The sequence below is a fragment of the Octodon degus genome, unplaced genomic scaffold (genome assembly GCF_000260255.1).
Source record: "Octodon degus isolate 3935 unplaced genomic scaffold, OctDeg1.0 scaffold00032, whole genome shotgun sequence".
Classification (NCBI taxonomy): Eukaryota; Metazoa; Chordata; class Mammalia; order Rodentia; family Octodontidae; genus Octodon; species Octodon degus.
Genome location: NW_004524608.1, coordinates 5,491,313 through 5,513,564, shown reverse-complemented (window position 1 = coordinate 5,513,564; position 22,252 = coordinate 5,491,313). Strand labels below are relative to the sequence as shown.

At 41.9% G+C, this 22,252-nt stretch overlaps 1 protein-coding gene across 6 annotated transcripts in view; it reads right to left on the bottom strand.

Moving 5' to 3' along the window:
* Cald1 (caldesmon 1) overlaps window positions 1–22,252 on the bottom strand; it is a 202,237-nt gene that overhangs the window by 39,263 nt on the left and 140,722 nt on the right. For 5 of the 6 annotated variants that reach the window (XM_023713558.1, XM_023713561.1, XM_023713560.1 and 2 more), the window contains 2 exons: window positions 3,421–3,567; window positions 455–857 (listed from right to left, as the gene is read on the bottom strand). In XM_023713558.1, the coding sequence (XP_023569326.1) occupies window positions 455–857; window positions 3,421–3,567 (550 nt within the window). Of the gene's footprint in view, window positions 1–34; window positions 858–3,420; window positions 3,568–22,252 lie in introns of all 6 variants that reach the window. The other variant, XM_023713563.1, reaches the window with a different exon arrangement.

Sequence of the window (22,252 nt, the reverse complement as noted above, 5' to 3'; positions counted from 1 at the left end):
TCCTCTCCTCCGCGGCCCTCCTCTCCTCCGCGGCCCTCCTCTCCTCCGCGGCCCTCCTCTCCTCCGCGGCTCTCCTCTCCTCTGCGGCCCTCCTCTCCTCCTCAGCCCTTCTCTCTTCCTCCTGGATCCTCTCCCTCTCCTCTGCCTCCTTCCTTTCCCTTTGTAATACAGCTGCTTTTTCTTCTGCTTCGATTCTTTCTCTCTCTTCTGCTATCTTTTTTTCTTGCTCAGCTTTAATTCTTTCTCTTTCTTCTGTTTCCAACCTTAGCCTCTCTGCCTCAGCTCTTTCTCTTTCTTCCTCTTCCATCTTTTCATTATGAGAAGCCTCGCCTGAGCCTTGGTCCCTCTCTTCCTCTAGTGTAGACTCTTCTGCACTAGCCTGCCCATTATTCAACACCATTACCACCGTTTCCTCTTGAGCCTCTGCTGTTTTCTCTTCTACCATCGCCTCTACCTGGTTTTCTCCAATGCTCCCTTGCTTTGTCTTCTCATCTTCCTCTTCCTCCTTTTCTTTTTCTGCTTTCTTTTTGTCTTCAGCATCCTGCCAGTCATTTTTCTGGTAGGACTTGGTGACAACTTCTGTTTCTTCCATCTCGTATCTTTCTCGATGACTCTTCCTTTTCTCTTCCTTCTCGGCAGTCTCATTTTCTTCTAGGTTGTTCTGCATTCTTTGGCTTGGCAGTGACAGACTGGAGTCTGTCATTGTGGGATCAAACTCCTTCTGCCGCTCGAGGGCTTCCTGAAGGCGCTTTTGGCGTCTTTCTTCTCTCCGAGCCAGACGCTCCAGTAATGCAGCTTCCTCATCACCTTCTGCCTGAGTGTTCATGGTGGTTGGCTTGGCCTCCTCATCAGGGACACTGTACAACAGAAAGAATGACATCAAACACAGCTTGCTGGTTCATCACCAGTGACAGTCACAGCCAGGGCTGCCCAAGAGCAGAGCACAGACACCAGGAATCTCTATCCACATGCTCTTCTGGGGGCCATTTCTGTACTCACCTACCCGGGTTTTAATGAACCCCACACAGGTTCTCAACATGCTGGCCATGCTTTGGGTATGCATGGCACCTAGCGCATCCTTCAAACTGAAATTGAGCATCAAGGTGTCCCTTTGCCTCTGAGCTGGAGAACAGGGAGGTACATGTTCCACATAGGCTCGTAGTATTCCCAGTGGCAGCAGGTTCCAGATGCCCATTGAAGTACCTTGCTTGTCAACACTTGTATTTGGCTGCTTTTCCTTCCCTGTCTCACTGCCCTACATCCCTCCAGTGTTTCCTGAGCTCACTTTCCAAATAAATGACCTGTACAGCACACATGTGCTAATAAAAATGTAAAACTATTTTAAAACACCAATAAATAACCTCGTGTGCCCAAATCTTTGTTTTATTATCTGCTTCTTTGGGACCTCAAACTGAGACAAGGACTGAATCAAAGCAAAGAGGGAATGCCTGCAGGGTTTTGTAGTATTCTGACAGGTCACCAGGTGGTACACAGTTCCTGATCTGGAATGGTACAATCTGAGGTGGAAAGAACATGCGTATTTCCATGTGCAGGTTCTATGACCATGCCAGTGAACCAACCCCAAGAGACAGAGAGACATCAGAGTGTCTCTCTCACAATTCATGTTCCTCTTTCCACAGTCATGGAGGTAGGTGAGGGCCAATTAGGATTCCATTTCCTACCTCTCTGCTTCCTTGCAGGACTACAGGACAAACAGTGGCTGTTGAAATGTGAGTAGACCAAGGCAACGAAGAAGCACAGCAGCACTCTCTGTCCTCCCTGTCTCTGTCTGTGGCCTAGATTAGAAGACTCCACCCTCCTACAGGGTTGCCAGAGTCACACAAGGAAGGCAGATAGGTAACTGGTTCCACCTACTAGACAGAAATACCTGCATTGAACCCCTAGGAGTTATTGTTTCAAGTTCATAAAATTGAAGGGCTTATTGTCATAGCAGCAGCATTGTCTTAACTAATGTGTCTACTATGTACCTTCCTTGACAAGATTTTCATGAACAAAGGGCTTCTTGTGTTTTTTTCTGCTGTGAATAAAGGTTAAATTTAATGCTGATTAAAATAAAAGGCAAGAAAATCTCTAAAAACCCAAACTGTACCATGTCCATCATCCCCCTCTCTCTTGTGGGATGCGGGACCTTCCCTGGGCCAGGAGTATTGGTCTCTCTTGGCAGAAAACAACCAGCCATGCGATATCAGAGCTGAGACCAGAATTGAAAGCGTGTTTCTTGCAATGTTTAGAAATGCCATCGAATTTCATAGCTCATACCGAACTTGGCCCTTTTGATGTTCAAGTTCATTTAATTTTGGAAAAACACATTTCATATTAAACAACAGAACACAGCAAGGCAAAGCTTAGATTTTTAAGCCTTCTCGGTTTTAGCCATTGCTGCAGGATTCTGTCACCATGGAATAGATGTCTGAGGATTAAATGTCCGTAAAATGATAAAGACTTTGGAATTTAAGGGGAAAAGTACACACACGAGGCTCTGCGATCAATTGAATTGCAATAATTTTTAAAAAGTTACACAGAATTCCAGGGTGATAGCAGATTCCATTAAATTTTTCTTTAATGCTTTATAAATCATGGCAGCAATCATCAAATATTATGGGCTAATTACAGCTGTACAGCCACAAGGAGAATATGACATTTTGTAGCCAATTAGTATGTCAGAGATAAGCCATGTATTCATAGACCTAAACATGTTTTTGTGAAAAAAGAATCTTGAATTCAATTAACATCATGAAATAGCTAAGTATAAAATAGGAAAGCAGAAGAAAACCCAAGTAGAAACAAGACTAACAGGAGAAAATGATAGACCAGTTTTTTATCTTTTCAAGCTATTGTTGACTCCCCACAAATAACTAGAGTCAGGAAAAGCCTCGGAATGTCATGTAAAAAAAAACTTTTTTTTTTTCTGTTCCTCATCTTTCAGCTTAAAAATACACAGTCGCCAAATCTTGTTCTCCTCTGTCAGGCTCTGACGACAGTGACATTTACTGAGTGGGGGCCATGCGGAAGGACCTGTGCCTTGTACATGTGTTGTCACACAATTTCAGAATTACTTAATAGCCTTCGATGAAGGAAGGTACAGTTTTTATTTCCACTTAGTGAAAGGTGATGTTGGGATTCAGATGAAGCCCAGAGATCATACCTGGGTCTCGTTTGCAATGCTCCCCAATTCCGAGCTACACCCCCTGAGGGACAAGATTTCTAGTTTGTGTTTCTGGGTAGGGTATAGTGGTACCTAAAGTCCACATCAGCTCAGTCGTCCAGTCTGATCTACTGCCCAAAGTGGTCACAAAGGAACCAGTAAGATCGATAAAGGGGCAAGTTGGGTTGGAAAGGAAGCATTGACTGCCAAATTCCACGGGACAGGGAGACCGCCCGCTCTGCAGAGCACAGTACCTGTTCTGGGCGTGGGCCTCCAGTTGCTCGGTCACCTGGCCCAAGGACTCCTCCTCTTGCTTCTGCCGCAGCCTTTCCTGCCGCGCTCGGCGGCGCCGTTCCCGGGCTGCTTCTTCCTCATCATCATCGTTTCTCTGATAGGCGATTCTGCAACATCATAAAGACAAACCCTGAGCACCAACCACAGCCAGCTGTTTGCACCGACTTCTGGGGGTGGGTGGGTGGGGGGCTTCTCTCTTTTCTGAACTCGGCTATTAATGAACCGCACAGTTCTAGCAGGATGGCCCAAGTCTGGAGGCGCACTTGACTAGATCTCAAACTCCTGAGTATTTGAAAAGTATGAATCCGATAACTGCAGAGGGTAACTTACAAGGACCAAATAGCGGAAGCTACACAATGTACACAAGAAGAGGCTGTGCTGGGAGACCCTGGGTGAGCACATTAAGATTTCTTTACTAAGCTGATTATCACATACAAGACTTGGAAGCACAACCCTGAAGTATTAGACTTCAATAATAAAAACATTTCTTAAAAATACTTAAGAAAAAATATTTCTTAAAAAATTTTCTTAAAAAATATTTCTTAGCCACCTACATAGGTTATAAAATACAAGATTAAAAAATTTAAAGGTTGGTTTGTCCTTTGCTACTTCAGAAAATCTGACTTCATATTACTAAAATATTCATATTACTTAAAATAACCTAAAATAGTAAGCTATCGTGTGGGCGACGTCACAAAGACCAGAAAAAAATCAAGTTATGCTACCAAATCAAGAATTTGGTCTTAGTAAACCCAAGTGGCTTAAAATCAATAGCAGGATATCTTTGGTTGGATTTTGTTTTTCACACTGGTGATAGGGGATGTTAGTGACAATTACTAGGCACTTCAAAGTCAGTGGCTTGGCCTGGGTCCAGCTCAGTGGCACGGTGCCTGCCTGGTGAGCACAAGGTCCTGAGTTCAATTCCTGGTACCAAACACAAAAAAAACAAGACCTCAAAACAAACAAACAAAGCAAGTCACTGGCAAAGTCAGTGCCTTGTGAAGAGGGGGCAGCCCACCCTATGCACACAGTCTCCCCTAAAACATCCTTTGATATCCCATCACCCGTACAGTGGGCACAGCAGCCACTGCAGGTGTATTTAGCTGGAATCCCAAGGGCTGAAGTAGGTAGAAGAGCCATAGAGGGGTTCCCTTGAGTACTCTTTATTTGTTTTTTATACTTTCATCTGAAGCAAATGCCTATTTGGGGAAAACATACAATCCATATTACTGTGCTAGAAATGTTTCCCCTAATACTTATTTCCAAATGAAGAATTGGGGCTGTAGAACAACAGATACCCAAAGCCAAAAGGAAACAGCCTGCATGGCTAGCTCAACTGCTGCTGGCCAGATACAGAATGCCAGGAGTGTTGGGTAGAGCTGCTGGCCTAGGGCAGGCTCTTGGAAGGGACCATGGGCATGAAACGATGGGGGTGAGGTTGCCTTGAAGAGGCCCGCTGTTCATCTTGCAAAGTTGAAGTGTTTTTGTTATAATCTTACAGATGGGCAAATAGAAACCCAGATATGTGTGTGTTTCATATTAATAATCCTTTCTAAAATTGTAGTGCAAATTCTTCACATGAGATCTACTCTCTTAGTAAACTTTAAAGTGTATAGCACAGATTGGTAACAGAAGGTACATCGTTGTATGGAAGGTGTGTAAAATATGTGGATAATTTTTACATCGCTATAAAGCCAAATAACTTTTCAGTTGAGACAGCCAAACATCAGAACCATACAACTGACACTGACAACCAGTCCTATCATATGACCCACTGTGGCTTGCTCGCATTAAATTTGTAAACTGGGCATTCTTAGGCTTGGCTCTAGGACTCTATTTCATTTATGTCAACTTTTGACTTTAATAATAAAAACGCTCCAAATGTTTTCACCTACATAGGTTAGAAAACACAAGATTAAAAAAATTTAGAGGTTGGTTTGCTCTTTGTTACTTCAGAAGATTTGACTTCATATTACTAAAATCTGCTTGTGTGCAGTCCTCAAATGCCAATACAAAGAAAGGATCATTTAGTCATTCTATAAAATGGATTGGTAATTTTCCACAAATATGGAGAGAAAGGCAGTGAGGAGGAGTTAATGGATAACTAGATCAGGACTTAGAAAAGTTGGTGTCCAGGGCTGGAGAGATAGCTCAGCAGTCTAAGCACCTTCCTGGCAAGTGCAAGGACCCAGGTTTGATACCTGGTGTTGCATGCTGTGCTGGCCCCAGAACCCCAAACTGGGCATGGTGGCACATGTCTGTAATCCCAGTGTTGGGGAGGCTGAGACAGGCAGATCATTATGAATTGGAGCTGCGTAGCAAGACCCTGAACCAAATAAATTAATTAAAAAGATTTTTATAAAAGAAAAAAAGAAAGGGAAACTTGATTTCCAGAATTTATCACTCAAGAATGTGTGGCCCTTGATTACTCAAGAGATAAATTTCCTTGCCTGTGTCTGACAATGCAAGATATGATGGATATGTTATTAAGAAGTTTTCTAAACTGCAGTATTTGGTTGTTAGTAGGAAAGTTTACTTAGGGAGCTACACTGTGAGGAAAGATGAGTTCAAGTTTAGACTGAGTTTGAGGTGACATTATGACATGACTCAACTCACATCACAGTTTGCAGTTACAAGCTCTTCCCAGTGATTTGGCTTCGACCTTTAGAGTTTTGGCTTAATAGTCTTTTGGATTATTAATCAGTAGACAGCTTTCACCATGGCAGAGGGAATAAGTCCTTATTACTGCTTCCCAAGCTAATCAAACAGAAAGTCTTAATTTCTTCTTTTATCTCTCTGGGTCAGCTCTTGAGGTCACAGCTGTTAGTTGGGACCTTTCTTTCAGGACAATCAGAGACACAAAATCTCCATGTGGGGCATCCTTAAGTCAAAGCAACACTCCTTTCTCCTATGGCAATGTGATTTTAAGACCTCATTTGCCAGTGCATTTGAAAAACTGAGATTTTCTATTTTTCCCCTTCCACATTCCCAGTGAGCCTGGGGGCCAGGTGTTGCTAGCTTTTGCCTCTGACCTGGACTAGATTTGCCACTTCAGCCAGGTGATACTTAACCTTTCCTTCTCTTAGATTTCTCATCAGCAGAATGAACTGAACAACTGGATCCTGCCCCTTGTCTCTTCTTACTTATTGTAGCTTAAGGTTTATTGACAGTCCCTGCCCCGAAAGGACTTTTCCTAAGATACACAGTTCCAGAGGCAAATTTGTAAAGCTCTTTTGTTAATACCAAGAAAAAAAAAGATGTAAAGACTGTCTACATCTTTTAAGAACAGTATTAGAAAAGGGCTAACTGTGACCTGCTTTGTTGCCGCCTCAAGAGCATTAACAGTTGATTGAACACTTCATAAATGAAACTGTCCATGCCAGTGACTTGATGTGTATTTCTCTGCTGAGAAACTCTAACCCAGAGCATGCAAAGCAAACTACACCTCCTGAGCTCTTAGGCATTTCTCAAAGCACCTTATTCTTCGTTTTTATATCACAAGTTTATTACTTTTTTGTTTAAAGATTGAAAATTTTCATTTTCCCCCTAAAAGTAACAAATCATTTTAAAAAGCCAGACAACACAAAACATATATACAGGCAAAAAGTAGAATGTCTTCTCCGCTGAAACCTACCATCCAGCTATGACTATGATGAACATATGACATATCCTGTAGGACCTTTCTCTGTGTACTCATAGATATTTGCATTTTATAAAGTGGATAATGGTCTTTCCATAATTTATAATATAATAATATTATATTTAATTCATAATATAATACTATTATATTGTATTTATAATATAATAATACATTTACCTTATTTATTATTTAACATATTAACACTATAATGTCAACAAAAACAGTATTTTATGGATATATACACACACGGTAATTATATAGATCTACTATAATTCAACCAATTTGCTACTGCTGGACATTTAAGATTGTTTTTCAATTTTATGGTCTTATAAACAATGCTGCAAAAGACACTGTTTTACCATGTGCACACTTATTTAGGAAAATTTCTCAAAAGTTAGAATTCCTTGAATTTATAAATATTTTGAAGACATTTGATAGGCATTGATAAACTGCCCTAGAGACAGATATTCAACACTACCAATACACAGGAATGCTAATTTCACCATAAGAAGAATTTGTCCAAAAAGACAGACAAGTAGATATTTATCCAACTGACAGTACAAGCTTTGCATTATGTTCTAGTTAAAGACAAAGAGCTAATGTTTCTGACTTTTCACAACCAACTTACACCTATTTGAAATGTCACTGACCATTCCACCTAACTAAGCACTGGACTGCAATAAAAACTAAACAATCCAATTTTCTTTCCATGAAAATTCAGAAGATGCCAGTATTAACTAGCTTGTATGTATTCTACAGTTTGATAGATGTTTCCAGAGGATGCAGAGACTGTGGAGGGTCTCAGAGTTCCTCTGAATTATCTAAGACAGCTGAATTGTTTTAAATAGTCTTCATCAACACAGTTTATTGTCATCTGTCTTTTTAAAAGTCTTGTAACCCACAAGTAATCTACTAAGCAACTGTCTATTAAATAAGACATTTGATCAAATTCCATGAACTTCCTTTCCATGCTGGTCCTAAGAGGATTTATGATGGAGCACTCTCTGTTCTTCCCGCCTCTGCTCATCTTGTGCCACACACACTCATAAGGGCAGATCCACCTTTCGGTAGGAAGGTCCATGTTGCAGACAGCATGATGGCCGGTTGGATATTTGGGAGAAAGAATATCCATTGTGTGCGTTCTCATGCACGCATGTACTCACCTATGACTAAGCACAAACAATCTCAAGAGTCCGTTACCATTACATGATGCTGTCTGATTTGTGTCAGTGATTGGAAGAAGTAGAGAGGACTGTCTCTTCTTCCATTCCCAGAGCTATTGCTTCACTAAAGGCTTTTGTGTTACGTGCTATGAAAAACCAGATCCGTGTAATAGGAAAGCCCTTGCTCATTGCTGTGGCCTTAGCAGAAACTACCTCAGACCCTCAACACCAGAGCTCTGCTGTCTCAATAGTCAGCTAACGGGATGACCATGTTATATTCTGGGCCTTTTAGATATAAAATTCACATAAAGAAAAAGATTAAAGGCCTAGAAAAGAGGAACATTATTGAGAAGTCAGAGCCTTTACACTGGGGTGGGTGAGGTCTAAATGCACTCTAAACGAAAGACCTCGCTGGGGTTCTCCAGCCATACATCCATTGTCCTCCTGCCCGAGCACCCCCTTGTCCCATACTCCCCATCAAGCGCCATATTTCTCCTGGCTTGTGCCACACTAGCAAAATTCTTATGATAATTTTACTTCCTGTTCCTCATAGTTTGAAGAAGTTGTCCTTGCTTCCTTTCATTTTGATCTTATCCCCCATCCTGCTAATTTTCTGATCTGAGACTTCAGAATATGCTCTTTATGGTTTTCAAGTAAAAGACTGACAATAACATTTTATTAACAGAGGAAGATCTCGTAGCAGAAAACTCTGTTTAAAAAATTAATAAACAATAACCATTTTTATTGGGATTATTTTATTTGTATTTATTTATTTATTTATTTATTTATTTATTTATTTTTAATGTATTTAGTACAGGGTCTACAGGGTCTTACTACGTAGATCAGACTCGTAGTGATCCTCCTCTTTTCAGCCTTCCAGGTGCGGGGATTATAGGCACACCTCACCATGCCCAGTCTCATTTGCTGTCTTGGCAGTTCCAGGGGATGGGGCTGGCATGGCAGGCCAGGGATTGAACATGGGCCTCTGCATTTGCCTAAGCAGGCACTTTAATCTGCTGAGCTATCTGGTCAGCCCTTATGGGGCTGATTTTATATGTTTTTGAGCATTAATCACCCAGAGAGACAGAAAAGTAAATACAGTACAGCCTATAGCAAATATGCATTTAATTAGAGTATGATAGTCACAGTACTGCTTTGAGAAATTGATAAAGAAATAGGTAAATTAAGTTTGGGCTTGCAATCTTGCTATCATATATATATGATATATATATATATTACATATACAGTATGTATGAGAGAACTATCATTTTTCAATTTTAAAAATGCAGTAACATGTTTCATGACTTGTCAAAATTCAGTTTGCTAAATGATAGCTTATTTTTGCCACCTACTGAATAGGAATTCATAGTTTATTAATCATTCTCTGATTGATAGACATTTTGGGCTTTGTGTTGTTTTTTCCTATTCCTCCTCCTCCTTCTATTTGCCATTGTTATTAACGCTCTCATCACCAGTGGACTTAATATGGAATCCAATTTAAAGACAAAACCTCATATGTGTTGAAAATATGTCCATCAGCTATGTGTAGGCAAAAATGATTCATACATATTTTTATTATCCTTTATCATATACCAAATCCCCAGGGATTTTCTTTCCTGATGTGAAATGCAAGCATATTTTCTAAATACAGTCAGTCAACCCTAAACTTTTCAAATGCTCTTAGCAAAATATCAGGCCATGCTGTCATCAGGAGGAAAAACCCAGAGCTACTGAAGTGAGTCATATTTGCCCAGTACACTTACATTGTGTTTGAAGGTTAAAGTAAGTTTATAGATACATTCCAGGCTCTTAAATATAATTTTATTTATTGGTGGTGCCTGCAAAATGTTGTGGTTTCACCTAATGCACAGAGTCCAACTCAGAAGATTTTCCTTAGTGTCCTTAAAAGTACCAAGCAAGCAAACAACACACAGTATGTTTAGCGATTCATTAATAGCCAATAGTGAAAGAAACACTCCTGGATTTAAAGGATCTCTTTTTTTGGTGAGAGGGAAGGTAAAGATGCATCATGTCAAATTAGAGATCATTGCTGTGCCCTTTACTGGGGTGAAGATACACAAAGATATGTTGTTTCAAGGAAGATTACTCAGGAGGAGATGTATGTTTCTTTTACTTCATTTGTTTGCCCTCCACCACCCCGTCTTTTTATACACAACCACATTTGAGTCATTACATTTGTACACTGACCATACATTTGATTTCTCAATCATAAAACATTGTGTGGTTGCAAATTTTAGCATTCTTGTTTATGTTCTCATAAACTACTGCTGCCAACCTATCATTTCCTTACACAGTCAGGACATCCCATAATCACACAGGTTCTTAAACACAGACTGTGATGGGAAAAATGTGCTTCAGCATATGAAACAGTGAGAAACATCTTGTGTCTTCTGACACAGGCTAGTTGTTACACTGTTATGGCTACAACATCTTGTCCAGCCAAGGTATCATATCTGTTTGATCATGGAGAGAAAGGGACCAAGAGTTTTGATTCTGATTCTGAGTTATAGGAGATTCTAGAATGGTCTAGAATGGTCTTGTCCAAGAGCAAACAGATCAACAGGAAATATCTACTTTTTGATATCTATCGATCTATCTGTCTACCTGAGATGGGCTCACTATGTACTTTTGGCTGGCCTTCAACTCACATGGGCCTCGAATCTGGGGCAGTCCTCCTACCTCAGCCTCTTGCGTGCAGGGATTACAGATATACACTAGCATGCATGGCCTTTAAGTTTTAAATATTTTTAAAGAATAGGTATAGAAAGAGTGATGTGGAGAAGACGTATATTGCTGTTCACTTGGTTACTTTAGTGAAATTTTGGTTGAAATGATTTTATAGGAAGAAGAGATATAATTAAGATAAAACTGTCCAAACACCTTTCTCAATTTCTATTTTAGTGAAGATTCAGCTAGTTTAAATGTGACTAATGCAATGAGCTCACTTATTATCTCTGTTTACATAAATACTGTCTTTTTTAAATGCATTTAGTACAGGGGATATAGGGTCTCCAGGGTCTCACTATGTAGATTGGACTCATACTGATCCTCCTATTTTCAGCCTCCTAAGCGCTGGGAATACAGGCATGTGCCACCATGCCCAGTCTCAATCAATGTCTCAGCTCGCCCCAGGGGCAGGGCTAACATGGTATGTCAGGTATCGGACCCCAGGTGCTATCCTCTGCCTAAGCAGGAGCTTTAGTCCGCTGAGCTATCAGGCTGGCCCTTATAAATACTGTCTTTTCAGGGCTGGGGAGATAGCTAAGTAGAATAAGTGTTTGTCTGGCAAGTACTGGGTCCTGAGTTCAACCCCCGGTACTGGAAAAAAAAAAGAAAAGAAAAGAAAAAAAATACTATCTTTTCTACATTCCCAATCATTCAGCGTATAGTAAGAATCTTAAATAAGGAATAAACTTCTTGAGTGCATTTCAAATAAATATGAATACATTAAATGTGAAAACATGAATTTTAATGATCTTAGGCTTTTAAAACATATTTTCAAGGGCTGGTGAGTTAGCTCAGTAGACTATGCACCTGCTTTGGCAAGTGCAGAGACAAGGATTTGATCCCCAGTCCAGTATGCCCTGCTGGCCCTGCCCCCAAGGTGCACTGAGCCAGAGACGGAGTTCAGATGTGGTGGTGCTTGCCTGTAATTCCAGTGCTGGGAAGGCTGAAAACAGGAGGATCACTACAAGTAGGAGCTGCACAGTGGGACCCTCTACCAAATATGTTAAAAAAATTTTTTTTTAAACAATTGTAAAAACTAGTTGAGGATGTTCTATGGCTGCCATATCTATTAAAGAACAATTCTGCTATAATATACACAATATATGGGTAATGAACATTTGGTTCAGTTAATTTTTTAAAAGTAAAATATAAGAAAGCAAGTTAGACCCAAGGGTCAAAGGCTGGCAGCATTGTTTTGCCAGGTCTTTCTAGACCTTGATGTTCAACTAATCAACACTTGCTCCATAAAAGTTTTGGGAGAGCCCCATGCTCCACCAGCCAACTTGGATGCAACTGCATTTGACAATTGAACGCAACTTCCTAGAAACAGAAGTTTCTATTATCATCCTCAAATTACAAACTCATCCTCAAGATTCCATTCTCATTCTCAAGTTTATAAATTTCCATTCTCATTTTCATTTCAAATTTCCATTCTCATCCTCAAGATTACAGATTCGTGGCTATTTTACACTTACAGTGGTCTAAAGCTTCAGTTTTAAGGTGGGAGTAGGGGCAATCCCTGTAATCCCAGCCGTCTGGGAGGCTGAGGTAAAACAGCAGCAAGTTTGAGCCAACCCTGGGCATTTTAGCAATTTATGAAGACCCTGTTCCAATAAAATAAGGCTTCAGTCTTGGCTCAAATTTGAAATAATTGTGTGATGCAGGACGCAAGTCAAGAACATTATAGAATTTGAGCTTCAAATTATCATACCACTATCGCATTGGTAAACATCTGACAAAAGAAATAAAGTAACTGGAAAAATGAAAACAAGATGTCTGTAGGTGGAGACTATAAGCCTGTGACTAATTAAAGGGAATCCCCATAAGGGAAAGTGCTCTTGCAGCCACGCTGGTGGAAAGGCACAGAGCCTGTGGGCATGGCCAAGTCAAGTCGCATATCCTGTGTCAGCTGAGTGGATTCCCAGCATCCTCTCCACACAGGCTGTGCTTACATGTGGGGAAATTTATGGGTAATGGATTTTTGTAACAGGCTTTTATGATCCTTCCCTCCCCGAAAAGTACCCTCTGGAGCTTTTCTGCCTCCATTCTCATTTTTCTTAATCGGAAAAAGATTTACTATTCATTTCCTCCTTCCCAGCTTCCTCTATTCGGGTGGCACAACCTCCCCTGGCTTCATCCCCTGAGTCCTTGATTTCTTCTTCTTCAGAGACAGAACGCTCTAACCGACTGACAGATGTGACACTGGGGTGTTGTTTCCAGTGCTGCTGGCAAAGGAAGTGACTGGTGTGCTAACAAGAAAGCACCCTTGGGGGGCTTGATGTCTCTGACCCAGAGAAATTCCACAAGCTCATCTAGCTTCCCCTGTCCACCCTCCACGTGCTGGAAATGCACAGCTTTGTTTACAAGTGAAGGACAGACCTTGACTGCAGACAGGAAATGGAAAATGAAGGGACACATCCTGCATGTTTGGGCCTTTGGAAAGAACGCTATTTCTTGCCGGGGACTTGGCAGCCAACCACTGCTCATGGGTCAAGCTTCCCTACTGTTGGGAAAGGAAGTGAAGGAGTCTTCTCTGCTATTAAGGGGTCCACATCCTGCAAGGGGAAATGTTACCCAACACTGGATCTGCTCAACATAGAGGGAGAAAAGCAGGTGCCCACTATGATTTGGTAAAAAAGAGCCTGAACAAAGCCCAATAAAACCTATCTCCATGTTTAAAAACATAGAGAAAGTAGAGGAACCCTCTAAAATGCAAATGTTTTAACAGATAAAGTAGCAGCATTAAATAACCAATCATTCAAAGCATGCTGACTGAATAAGAGCTCACCAAAAGCTTTAGACTCAGAAATCTAGGTCTCTGAGACATGGCTATCAGAGAGACATTCTTGGTAGCATGCATAAGACTTGATGTTATCCACGCTGGATCAGTATGTTTCTGCTCAACAATAGATTATCAGAGAAAGCTCTGCTCTCTTCTTACTGGGGACGAATGCAATTGTGAATCCTTTCAAACTACTACCTGACACAGGAGGAACTGCTTCAGCATGCAGAAGACTGTAATGTATGATCTCATTACAGGTATAAACTCATAGCGTAGCCTCAGTTTATGGGTTTCTAATCTTGTGTACATTTCTCTCTCAGACCAAGCCACTGATCCATGTGGAGCCTCATCTTGGAAAAAGGATGGCTCATGCAGCTCAGGTGGACTCCAGGGTGTGAGCCTTGGGAGGGATGGAGGATGCCTGCAGCCCTGGATACTGAAGAGGAGTGGGTGAAGTGGCAGAGATCAGAGCAGAGCCGTGACTTAGCAGGGAGATGCTGCCTGGTCAGGCTTAGTACTCTTGAAGACAACTGACAGCCAGGGAGCTGGCATTGTCACACCCATTCATCAGTCATACATCATGTGCTGTGTTCAAGCCCTTGAGGCAGAAGCCAAAATGAATAAATCCCAGGCACGGAGCTTATGCACTGGCAGGGAAGCTGAGACCTGTATAAAGATATGATAGCCTAAATGTGATAAAAATTACGGGAGACTTATAGATGGTGCAATTTAAACTTTAAAGAAGGAAGACAGCTAGCTAAGGGAGAAGGTTTTGTGTAGGAGGGAGTCTTTGAAATTGCCCTTTTAGCACTGGTAGGATCTGTGGGTAGGGGGTGAACAGGCTTGATCTCCATACACAGCTTAAATGGCAAGACTGCACAGTCAGGAAACACGGACACGGAAAAGCAAACAATTCATTCTGGCTGGGGCTTAGAGGCAGGAACGGCATGCACGGAGCTTTAATTGTGCGTGGTGCAAGCAGAAACAGAACTGTTCACACCCAGGAGGAGCAGACCAACCATTGTACAAAGCTTAAGGACAGAGGCTCTTCCTAAAGCCATGGATGGCCCTGTGGAAAGGAGGCCTAAGAGGCAGGAGAAATAAAGGATGCTCTGGTTCTCATCACCACTACAGATAGCTCATCTCACTCTGTAGCTTTCCTCAAGAAAGAAAAGAAATTAGCACCAGCTACGCAGTATCAAGGGCTCCCTAAATCCTAGCTGCAAGAAGAGACTCCAGCCCAGCAAATCGTGCAGTCACTTAGAACGGTAGCACCGCGGAGGATTCCTCTGCTCCAGTCAGTCTAGGACTTTCATCTTTCAGAATGGAATTGTTGACCTTTCCGTTCTTGCTACCTCCTCCATTCTCCTGCACTCATTTCACACTCACACAGTCAAAAACCAGGGTTTCCACTTCTCTTAAATCTGAACCCCAACTGAGATCACCCATCTCTGGGACAAGTTAACATGATCTTAGGATCATAGATGAACACAAGCAGAAGCCCTTCTGGAGATGCATCTCCATTCATTCAAGCCCTGCAATTGGGATCCCTGGTAGCCCAGGATCTGAGAGATGAAGCTCCTTAGGAGAGGAATCACAAAACAATGACTGGCCAGGTCTTTAGTGTCTTTCTCACATAAGCACTTTCTTAGGGTGACCAGCAAACTAATGAATAGCCTCTGTGATCTCAGCCAGAGACTGGCCAGCCTGCTCCCTGTCTGTATAAATAAAATCACTCTGGGACACAATCATTTTCATACTGTCTGTGATTGTTTTCTACTCCAGGGGGAAGCTGAGCAATAGGAGAGCACTTACCCAGCGCACAAATTTTGCCACTCCACTGTGTCCTGTGGTTTTAAAACAACTTTTAATGGCGTGCTCTTATCAATTGAAAAAGTGGAGCCTGCACCACTAACATCCGTATTGTACACGTGTATGTACTGATTGATGCACACTTATTTATAAATTTTATACATGTGGTACTATTTAAATTTCTATTGATATTACGAAATGCAAATAGAAGTTTGAAAGGAGAGAATGACAGTGAAACAAAACTGTATTTAATGATTATCAGTGTTCATAAAAGTATTCTAGGAAAATCTTGTTTAACATCAATCTGGAAGTCTGGCTCCATGTTCAGCTTACTCTGGCAGTTAGTAATTTTCCACAAAGCCCCTAAGATATGCGTGTGTATAAATGGAAGGCACAAATCATTGGTGTAGCATGTTGAAGCATGATGTGAATATTAAATCTCCACATCAACCATGTTGCAATCTGCCTAGGAAATTTATGTCAATCAGTCGTTCATTCAAAGGTATGCAAAAAGGGCTGGGGAGATGGTTCAGTGGAATATGTGCTTCTCTGGCAAGCGCAAGGGCCTGAGTTCAATCCCCGGTTCTGCCAAAAACAAACAAAAAAAGTACACAAAAGTGTTTTTGTTGTTGTTGTTGTTAATAATTGTTCAAAAATCTACTGAAATGTTTCACTTAGTAGTTATTTAAAAGGTTGTTTCCAACGTGAAATGTCAAAGTATTGATAGATTACATGTTTACATCCTTCTCAACAACAAAATCACAAGAGGAAGGAAAAATTTTCCAAACGATTTTTTTTTTTCTAACCAAATGAGTTTTGTCTGACGATGAAACTCTTCTAAATCTGATGGTGGTGACGGCGGCGCGCGTGTGTGAGCACATGGGGAACCTCACGATTGGGGGAGCACTCTGATCGCCATAGAACTGATTTTTTTTTTTTTAGAGCTGACTTTTAAAAAAACAAAAGCAGTTGCGGGCGCTCTCACTCCACTTTGCTGGGAGGAAGCGCGGGGGCGAGGACATGCACCGTGCACAGAGGCGGCACCGCGCGTGGCCTCTGGCTGGCGCCCTCGCGTGGGCGTACACGGGGGGCCGATCACGCCTTCTGCAGCTTGTGTGGAAGGCCTGCCCGCACGTCTATTTCCTAAAGGTTGGTTTGGTTTGAGTGAGACAAGCCTCCCCATCTGTCCAGTCCCAGACCCCACTGTAAGCAGCCGGCGGTGAGTCACCGTGTCCTGAACGCCCTGTGCCTCCCCTCCCCGCGGGGGTGGGAGCATGCGTGTCCCTAATCGCGCACGGCAAACTGGAACGAACGCTTTATTCCTTTGTCTTTCATCTTCATTTTGTTCTCTTGCCTTGCATTCTTTGATCCTGCTTCTACGTGGGAAGCATCAGCCCCCTGCCCACCGTCACATGATGTGATCCTGTCATCCCTCAAGGTGCGTCCGACGCGATCCTCTTCCATCCTGGAAATCAACTGCGTGGGGCTTGATTTCTCCCGTGAAATCTCTTGGATTGTATTTTCCACATATTGCTTTCTTGCTGTTGTCCTGTCACGTTAGTTGAAAGCATGAGTCATGTTTTATACTCTCTTAGCCCCTCTCCCCAGGGAGCCTTGCGTACGGCACGTATTTAAGAGGTCATTTTAGTAACTGCATTCGGGAAAGGCGGGTGGCCTGAGAACACGGAGCAGCAGCACCTTCGGAGGATAACGAACACACCCAGAACATGGGCCATTTCTTCGGGGCAAGAAATGCTGTCGCAGGTCAATTTCATTCTTGTGAAAAGCTGCAGAAGTAGCTTTTAGCAACCTAACGCATGTGCGCACGCTGTGTTCCTACGTGCATGCGTGCATGCGTGCGTGCAGGTGGCTCGTCTCTTTCACTATCCAGCTAAGGCTCAGCTCGGGGGCAGAGCGGCTGTCACTTTCCTGCGACTCTGAGGCTCATGCTTGCCCCTCTGTAACTCCTCCTCCATCATTTTCGTTTGAGCATTTTCCTATATTTCTCTGTGTTTTTCTCTCTTTACTATCAAGACTAGTGTTGGTTCAGGCTTTTTCAGATGTCTGTACAAATAAAAAATAATGCAGTTCACCTAGGTAAACTAAATACGTTTGATTTATTCAGTTTCCTTAGAAATATTTTTTTTATGTGCTCTAGCCCATAGTGGTTCTGTAATTCAACAGGTGTCATTAAAATGGCCCCAGTAATGAATTCTACTGTAGGTTGAGCCGCCTGGTCATTGGAACGTTTGATTTCCAAGTTAGGGTTTTGCATTACTTTAACCTACTTCGCGACCTGAACTTAACTTGGAGCAGGGGAGTGATTTTACCTATTTCCATACTTTACTTCTTGCTTATATGATCAAAATATCAGAAGGACAGTTCAGTTTGGTTGTTAAACATCTCAGAACATGGTATAGTCTCTGTGTGGTGGTTTTAATCCAGGTGTGAGTACCTGTGACTCCAGAAAGACGTGGGATTCTGGGCATGTGTTCCCTGGACCTACACACGGAGGGTTCAGTGGTCCTTCACGCAGTCGTGCTCTCTATGTGTAGGACCGGGTTCTAAGACACTCTGGAGATGCCAGAAACCACAGGCAGCACCAAAACGTACTGTTTCCCTGTGATAAAATTTAATTTAGAAATTGGAGTCTGGGGAGGTCGTCCAGTTGCGAGGTGACTGACTGTCTGGCAAGCTTGAGGTCCTGAGTTCAATTCCCTGAACCCCCTCCTCCAAAAAAAGCAATTGGGCCCAGTAAGTTTTAAACAGTAATAGCTAGTAATGAATTAAAATAATTACAATATAGCACATGAAAATTATTTGAGATTTATAAGCTATTTAAGAGGCATGATAAAATACAGTGTATCTTTAAATAAAAACTAAAATATTTCAATAAAAGACAGTTTCCTTCCAAATATTACCCTTTGTTTTGAACATACTTAGCCCATGCTTTTGCCATTTCATGAAGCAGCTCTGAAGGTCCTTTTTTTTTTTTTCAAGAGTCTTTTTTTTGTGACTGCCTTGCTGTTTTGAATGGATTCAAAACATTTATGGAAATTTCTGCTGAATAAAAATTTTGCTGTGTGTCCTCATCTTCTCAGTTCTCCAAATCTGGCATCAAATGAGTGTTGGCTCTTTCCCAAAGTCAAAATAACCATGAAAAATGAACATTCTGAATTAATTCAGGACATTGAAAGAGCTAACATACTCCAAATAAAGATACTCATGAAAGAGGATTTCTGGAATGTTCCAGAAAGTAGCAAGAATGATGGCAGAAGTGTGTTTAAAATAAGGGGGTGGAGGGAAAAAAAGAAGAGGGCTGGACAGATAGTTCAGCAGACTAAAGTGCCTGCTTAGGCAGAGCACGGCAGCTGGGTTCGATCCCTGGACTGCCTTGCCCTCCCACCCCCTGGGCTCACTAAGATGCTGAGCGTGGTGGTGCACGTGTGTGATCCCAGCATTTGGGAGGCTGAAAACAGGAGAACCATTACAAGTCTGATCTATGTAGTGAGACCCTGTAGACCCTGTCCTGAATACATAAAATAAAATAAGGGGGTGGGTACTTGTGGGTAATGTATCACAATGTGTCTTTTACTGAAACATTTCAAAAAATGTAAACGCTCACCATTTGCTTTGGTCTCTCCTTGTCCCTGTTGGGAAAATCTTTCAAGTCCTTTTTTCCCCCTTAAATCCTTTAGGAAAATTCTTTGAAATATCTATGTATACAGATAAAGATAAAAGGCTCAAAAATATTTTAAATGTTTTCAGGGTCATGTAATGATTTGTAGACTACTCAAGGTGAGCAGTCACAAATTTCAGTGTGGGTATGTGTCTCTTAATCCAACTGGGTTAGTGGCAAGTCCTTTACATGAAAGCAAGAGTTGTGTGTTCACATTCTTCCTTGCTCTGGACTTTAAATTTTTTTTAAAAAAAATCTATTCATTTATTTAGCACAGGGTCTTGCTATGCAGCTGGACTCTTAGTTATCCTCCTGCCTCAGCCTCCCCAGCACTGGGATTACAGATGTGTGCCACTACACCCAGTTTCTGTGGTGGCCAGCATCGCACGTGTGGGGTTCTGGGGCTGGCTTGGCATTCAGTAATGGGGATCGGAACTCGGGTTCTTGCACTTGCCAGGCAGGCGCTTAGACCGCTGAGCTATCTCCCCAGCCTGGACTTCTTTATAAGCTTCAAGAAAACATTTTCCATCTTTTGTGCATGTCTGAAAACTTCTGCTTATTTTTGGGCCAAAGGTGATCATGGCATCTGAAATCAAGAGAACTTGAAATCACGGTAAAGGGGACCCCCATTTTATTTGACCTCACAGAATGCGTTCAGCTGAGCCACACCTTCTTCCTCTTTGAAATTCTCTGCCACCATCCGTTTTGTAGTTTTCTTTGTCTTTCATTGGGTATTTCCCTCTGCTCTTTTCTTCTATTGCTCAACATGCTCACACTGGGTAATCGCTCTTTGCCTGCCTGTCCATGTTCTGGGGATAATTCTCCAGGGCCGCTTGCTCTCCTGAATTTCCAAATGGCCTTCTTCCTTAATAATGGAATACTCACTAGGAAAGTCCACAGTAATGTGTCTTCCTTGTCTTAGTAATGAGTCTTACTAATTCATGATTCTTCCAAATTCAAAACTCCCCAATATGTGAGTACTATATTCATAGCCTATTGTTTTTAAAGATGAGTGGTCCTAATTTTATTTTTTCCAGTTCCTGGGTTATATTATCCTATGTGAGATACAGTGATTTTATAATATATGGATTTTTTTTTTTGTATTTTAGGGAAGGGTCTACAGGGTGTTCGGGGTCTCTCTACTAGATCGGGACTCGTAGTGATCCGCCTGTTTACAGCCTCCCAAGAGCTGGGATTACAGGTGCGCGCCACCATGCCCAGTCTCAATTGCCATCTCAGTGCACCCTGGGGGGGCGGGGCCGGCACGGCAGGCCCAGGGATCGAACCCCTGACCCCTGTGCCTGCTTGCAGGAGCTTTAATCCACTGAGCTATTTGGCCGGCTTATAAGGATGTTTAGTTGGCTTATTATTAAAAGAGATATGGGAAGGGTCATTTATTCACTAAATTTAATATAAAGTGATCAATAACTTGCAAAGATGTAAAAAATATTGAAAATACCACTTTATTATTTGCGACTTTGAAATGGATACACTATTTTCCACTGCTTGGCAAGAGTATTTCTCTCCTTACATGCATGGGAAGTAACATTTAAACAGTACCCATGTGATTTTGGTTGAAAGCACAATTCCCTTACTGTTGAGGTTTTGAACGACTAGACCGAATCTACCAACCTGCGAAGAAACCTGTCTAACTTGTTTATATATATTGTATTTTCTTTAAAGATTTTAAAATGCCAGGAAGAAAAGGACCGTGGTGCTTTAGGGAGGTGGATGATACAATAGAGGGTGCATTCAGAGTAGCGGATCTTAAAGTTATTAATTTTACCCACATTAAAATCACCTCAGGGAGGTTTTAAACGTTCTGGCAAAGCCCGTGCTGTGCCCCAGACCAATTAAACCAAAGCTTCTGGGAATCCGAGTCAGGCTGCTCCCCACACGTGTCCAGCCTGCAGCCAGGTGGAGAAGGTGATTCATGAGGAGTGACTTAGAATGCAGGGCCAAATGCAGTTATAGTAAAAGGCAGTGCTGTCATTCAGAGCAAACCAGGAGAAGCCACAGGCAAGACTAGCAGAGGGGGAGCGACGACTATCTGTTCTTAGGACCCCAATGCCAGACATTTGGTCTTTTTTCCCTTTTTTTTTTTTTTTTTAAAGGGTGCTCAATTCACTGCGCAAATAAATCCTTATAACTTAAAAATCATTGCTTAAATGTATCCAGAAGTCTGTTCCTTGTTCTGTCCCCCCCCCCAAATTTGACTGAGTCTGATGCCACCTTCCTCACCAGGCGACAGGGAGGTTTTCATCTGTAAAACAACTGCTTGAAGGTTGAAAACCTCATCTAACCCCAGTCCCTGTCTTTTCCAATCACGGACAAACTGTGTCAAGATAATATTGCCAAAGCTTAGCGAAAGAGTTGTGGGAAAAAAAAAAAAAAAGAATTTTTTTTTTTTAACAGTCTGTTTTATAGAACTTGAACTGTGAAAAGAGAAAAAGCCAGGTCAGGAGTTAGCCAAACCAGCAAAGTACCTGCCAAGCCACACCTTATCCTCCTCAATCAGCAACATGTCGCCTGCCTGCCCCCCCCATCCCCCGCGGGAGTGTGTTTATTCCCTTATTAGGGCACGGGCAGGGGCAGGCCGCTCCCATGCCAGGGCCCAGGAGTGGCTGCCACAGCCTGTGCACTTCATCACAGAGAAGAGGGGAGAAGACATGGGGCAGAGGCCAGGGTGGCTGGCAAAATTAAACCCTCACTGTACAGAGAATCCATTTTGAGCCTGCAGTTATGATTTTGGAAAACAAAACCAAAAAAAAAAGAAATTTTTTTTAAGCCAAACCAGAAAAGACACAATCCTAATCTATCTTTCTTTCTTTCTTTCTTTCTTTCTTTCTTTCTTTCTTTCTTTCTTTCTTTCTTTCTTTCTTTCTTTCTCTTTCTTTCTTTCCTTTCTTTCTTTCTTTCTTCTTTCTTTCTTTCTTTCTTTCTTTCTTTCTTTCTTTCTTTCTTTCTT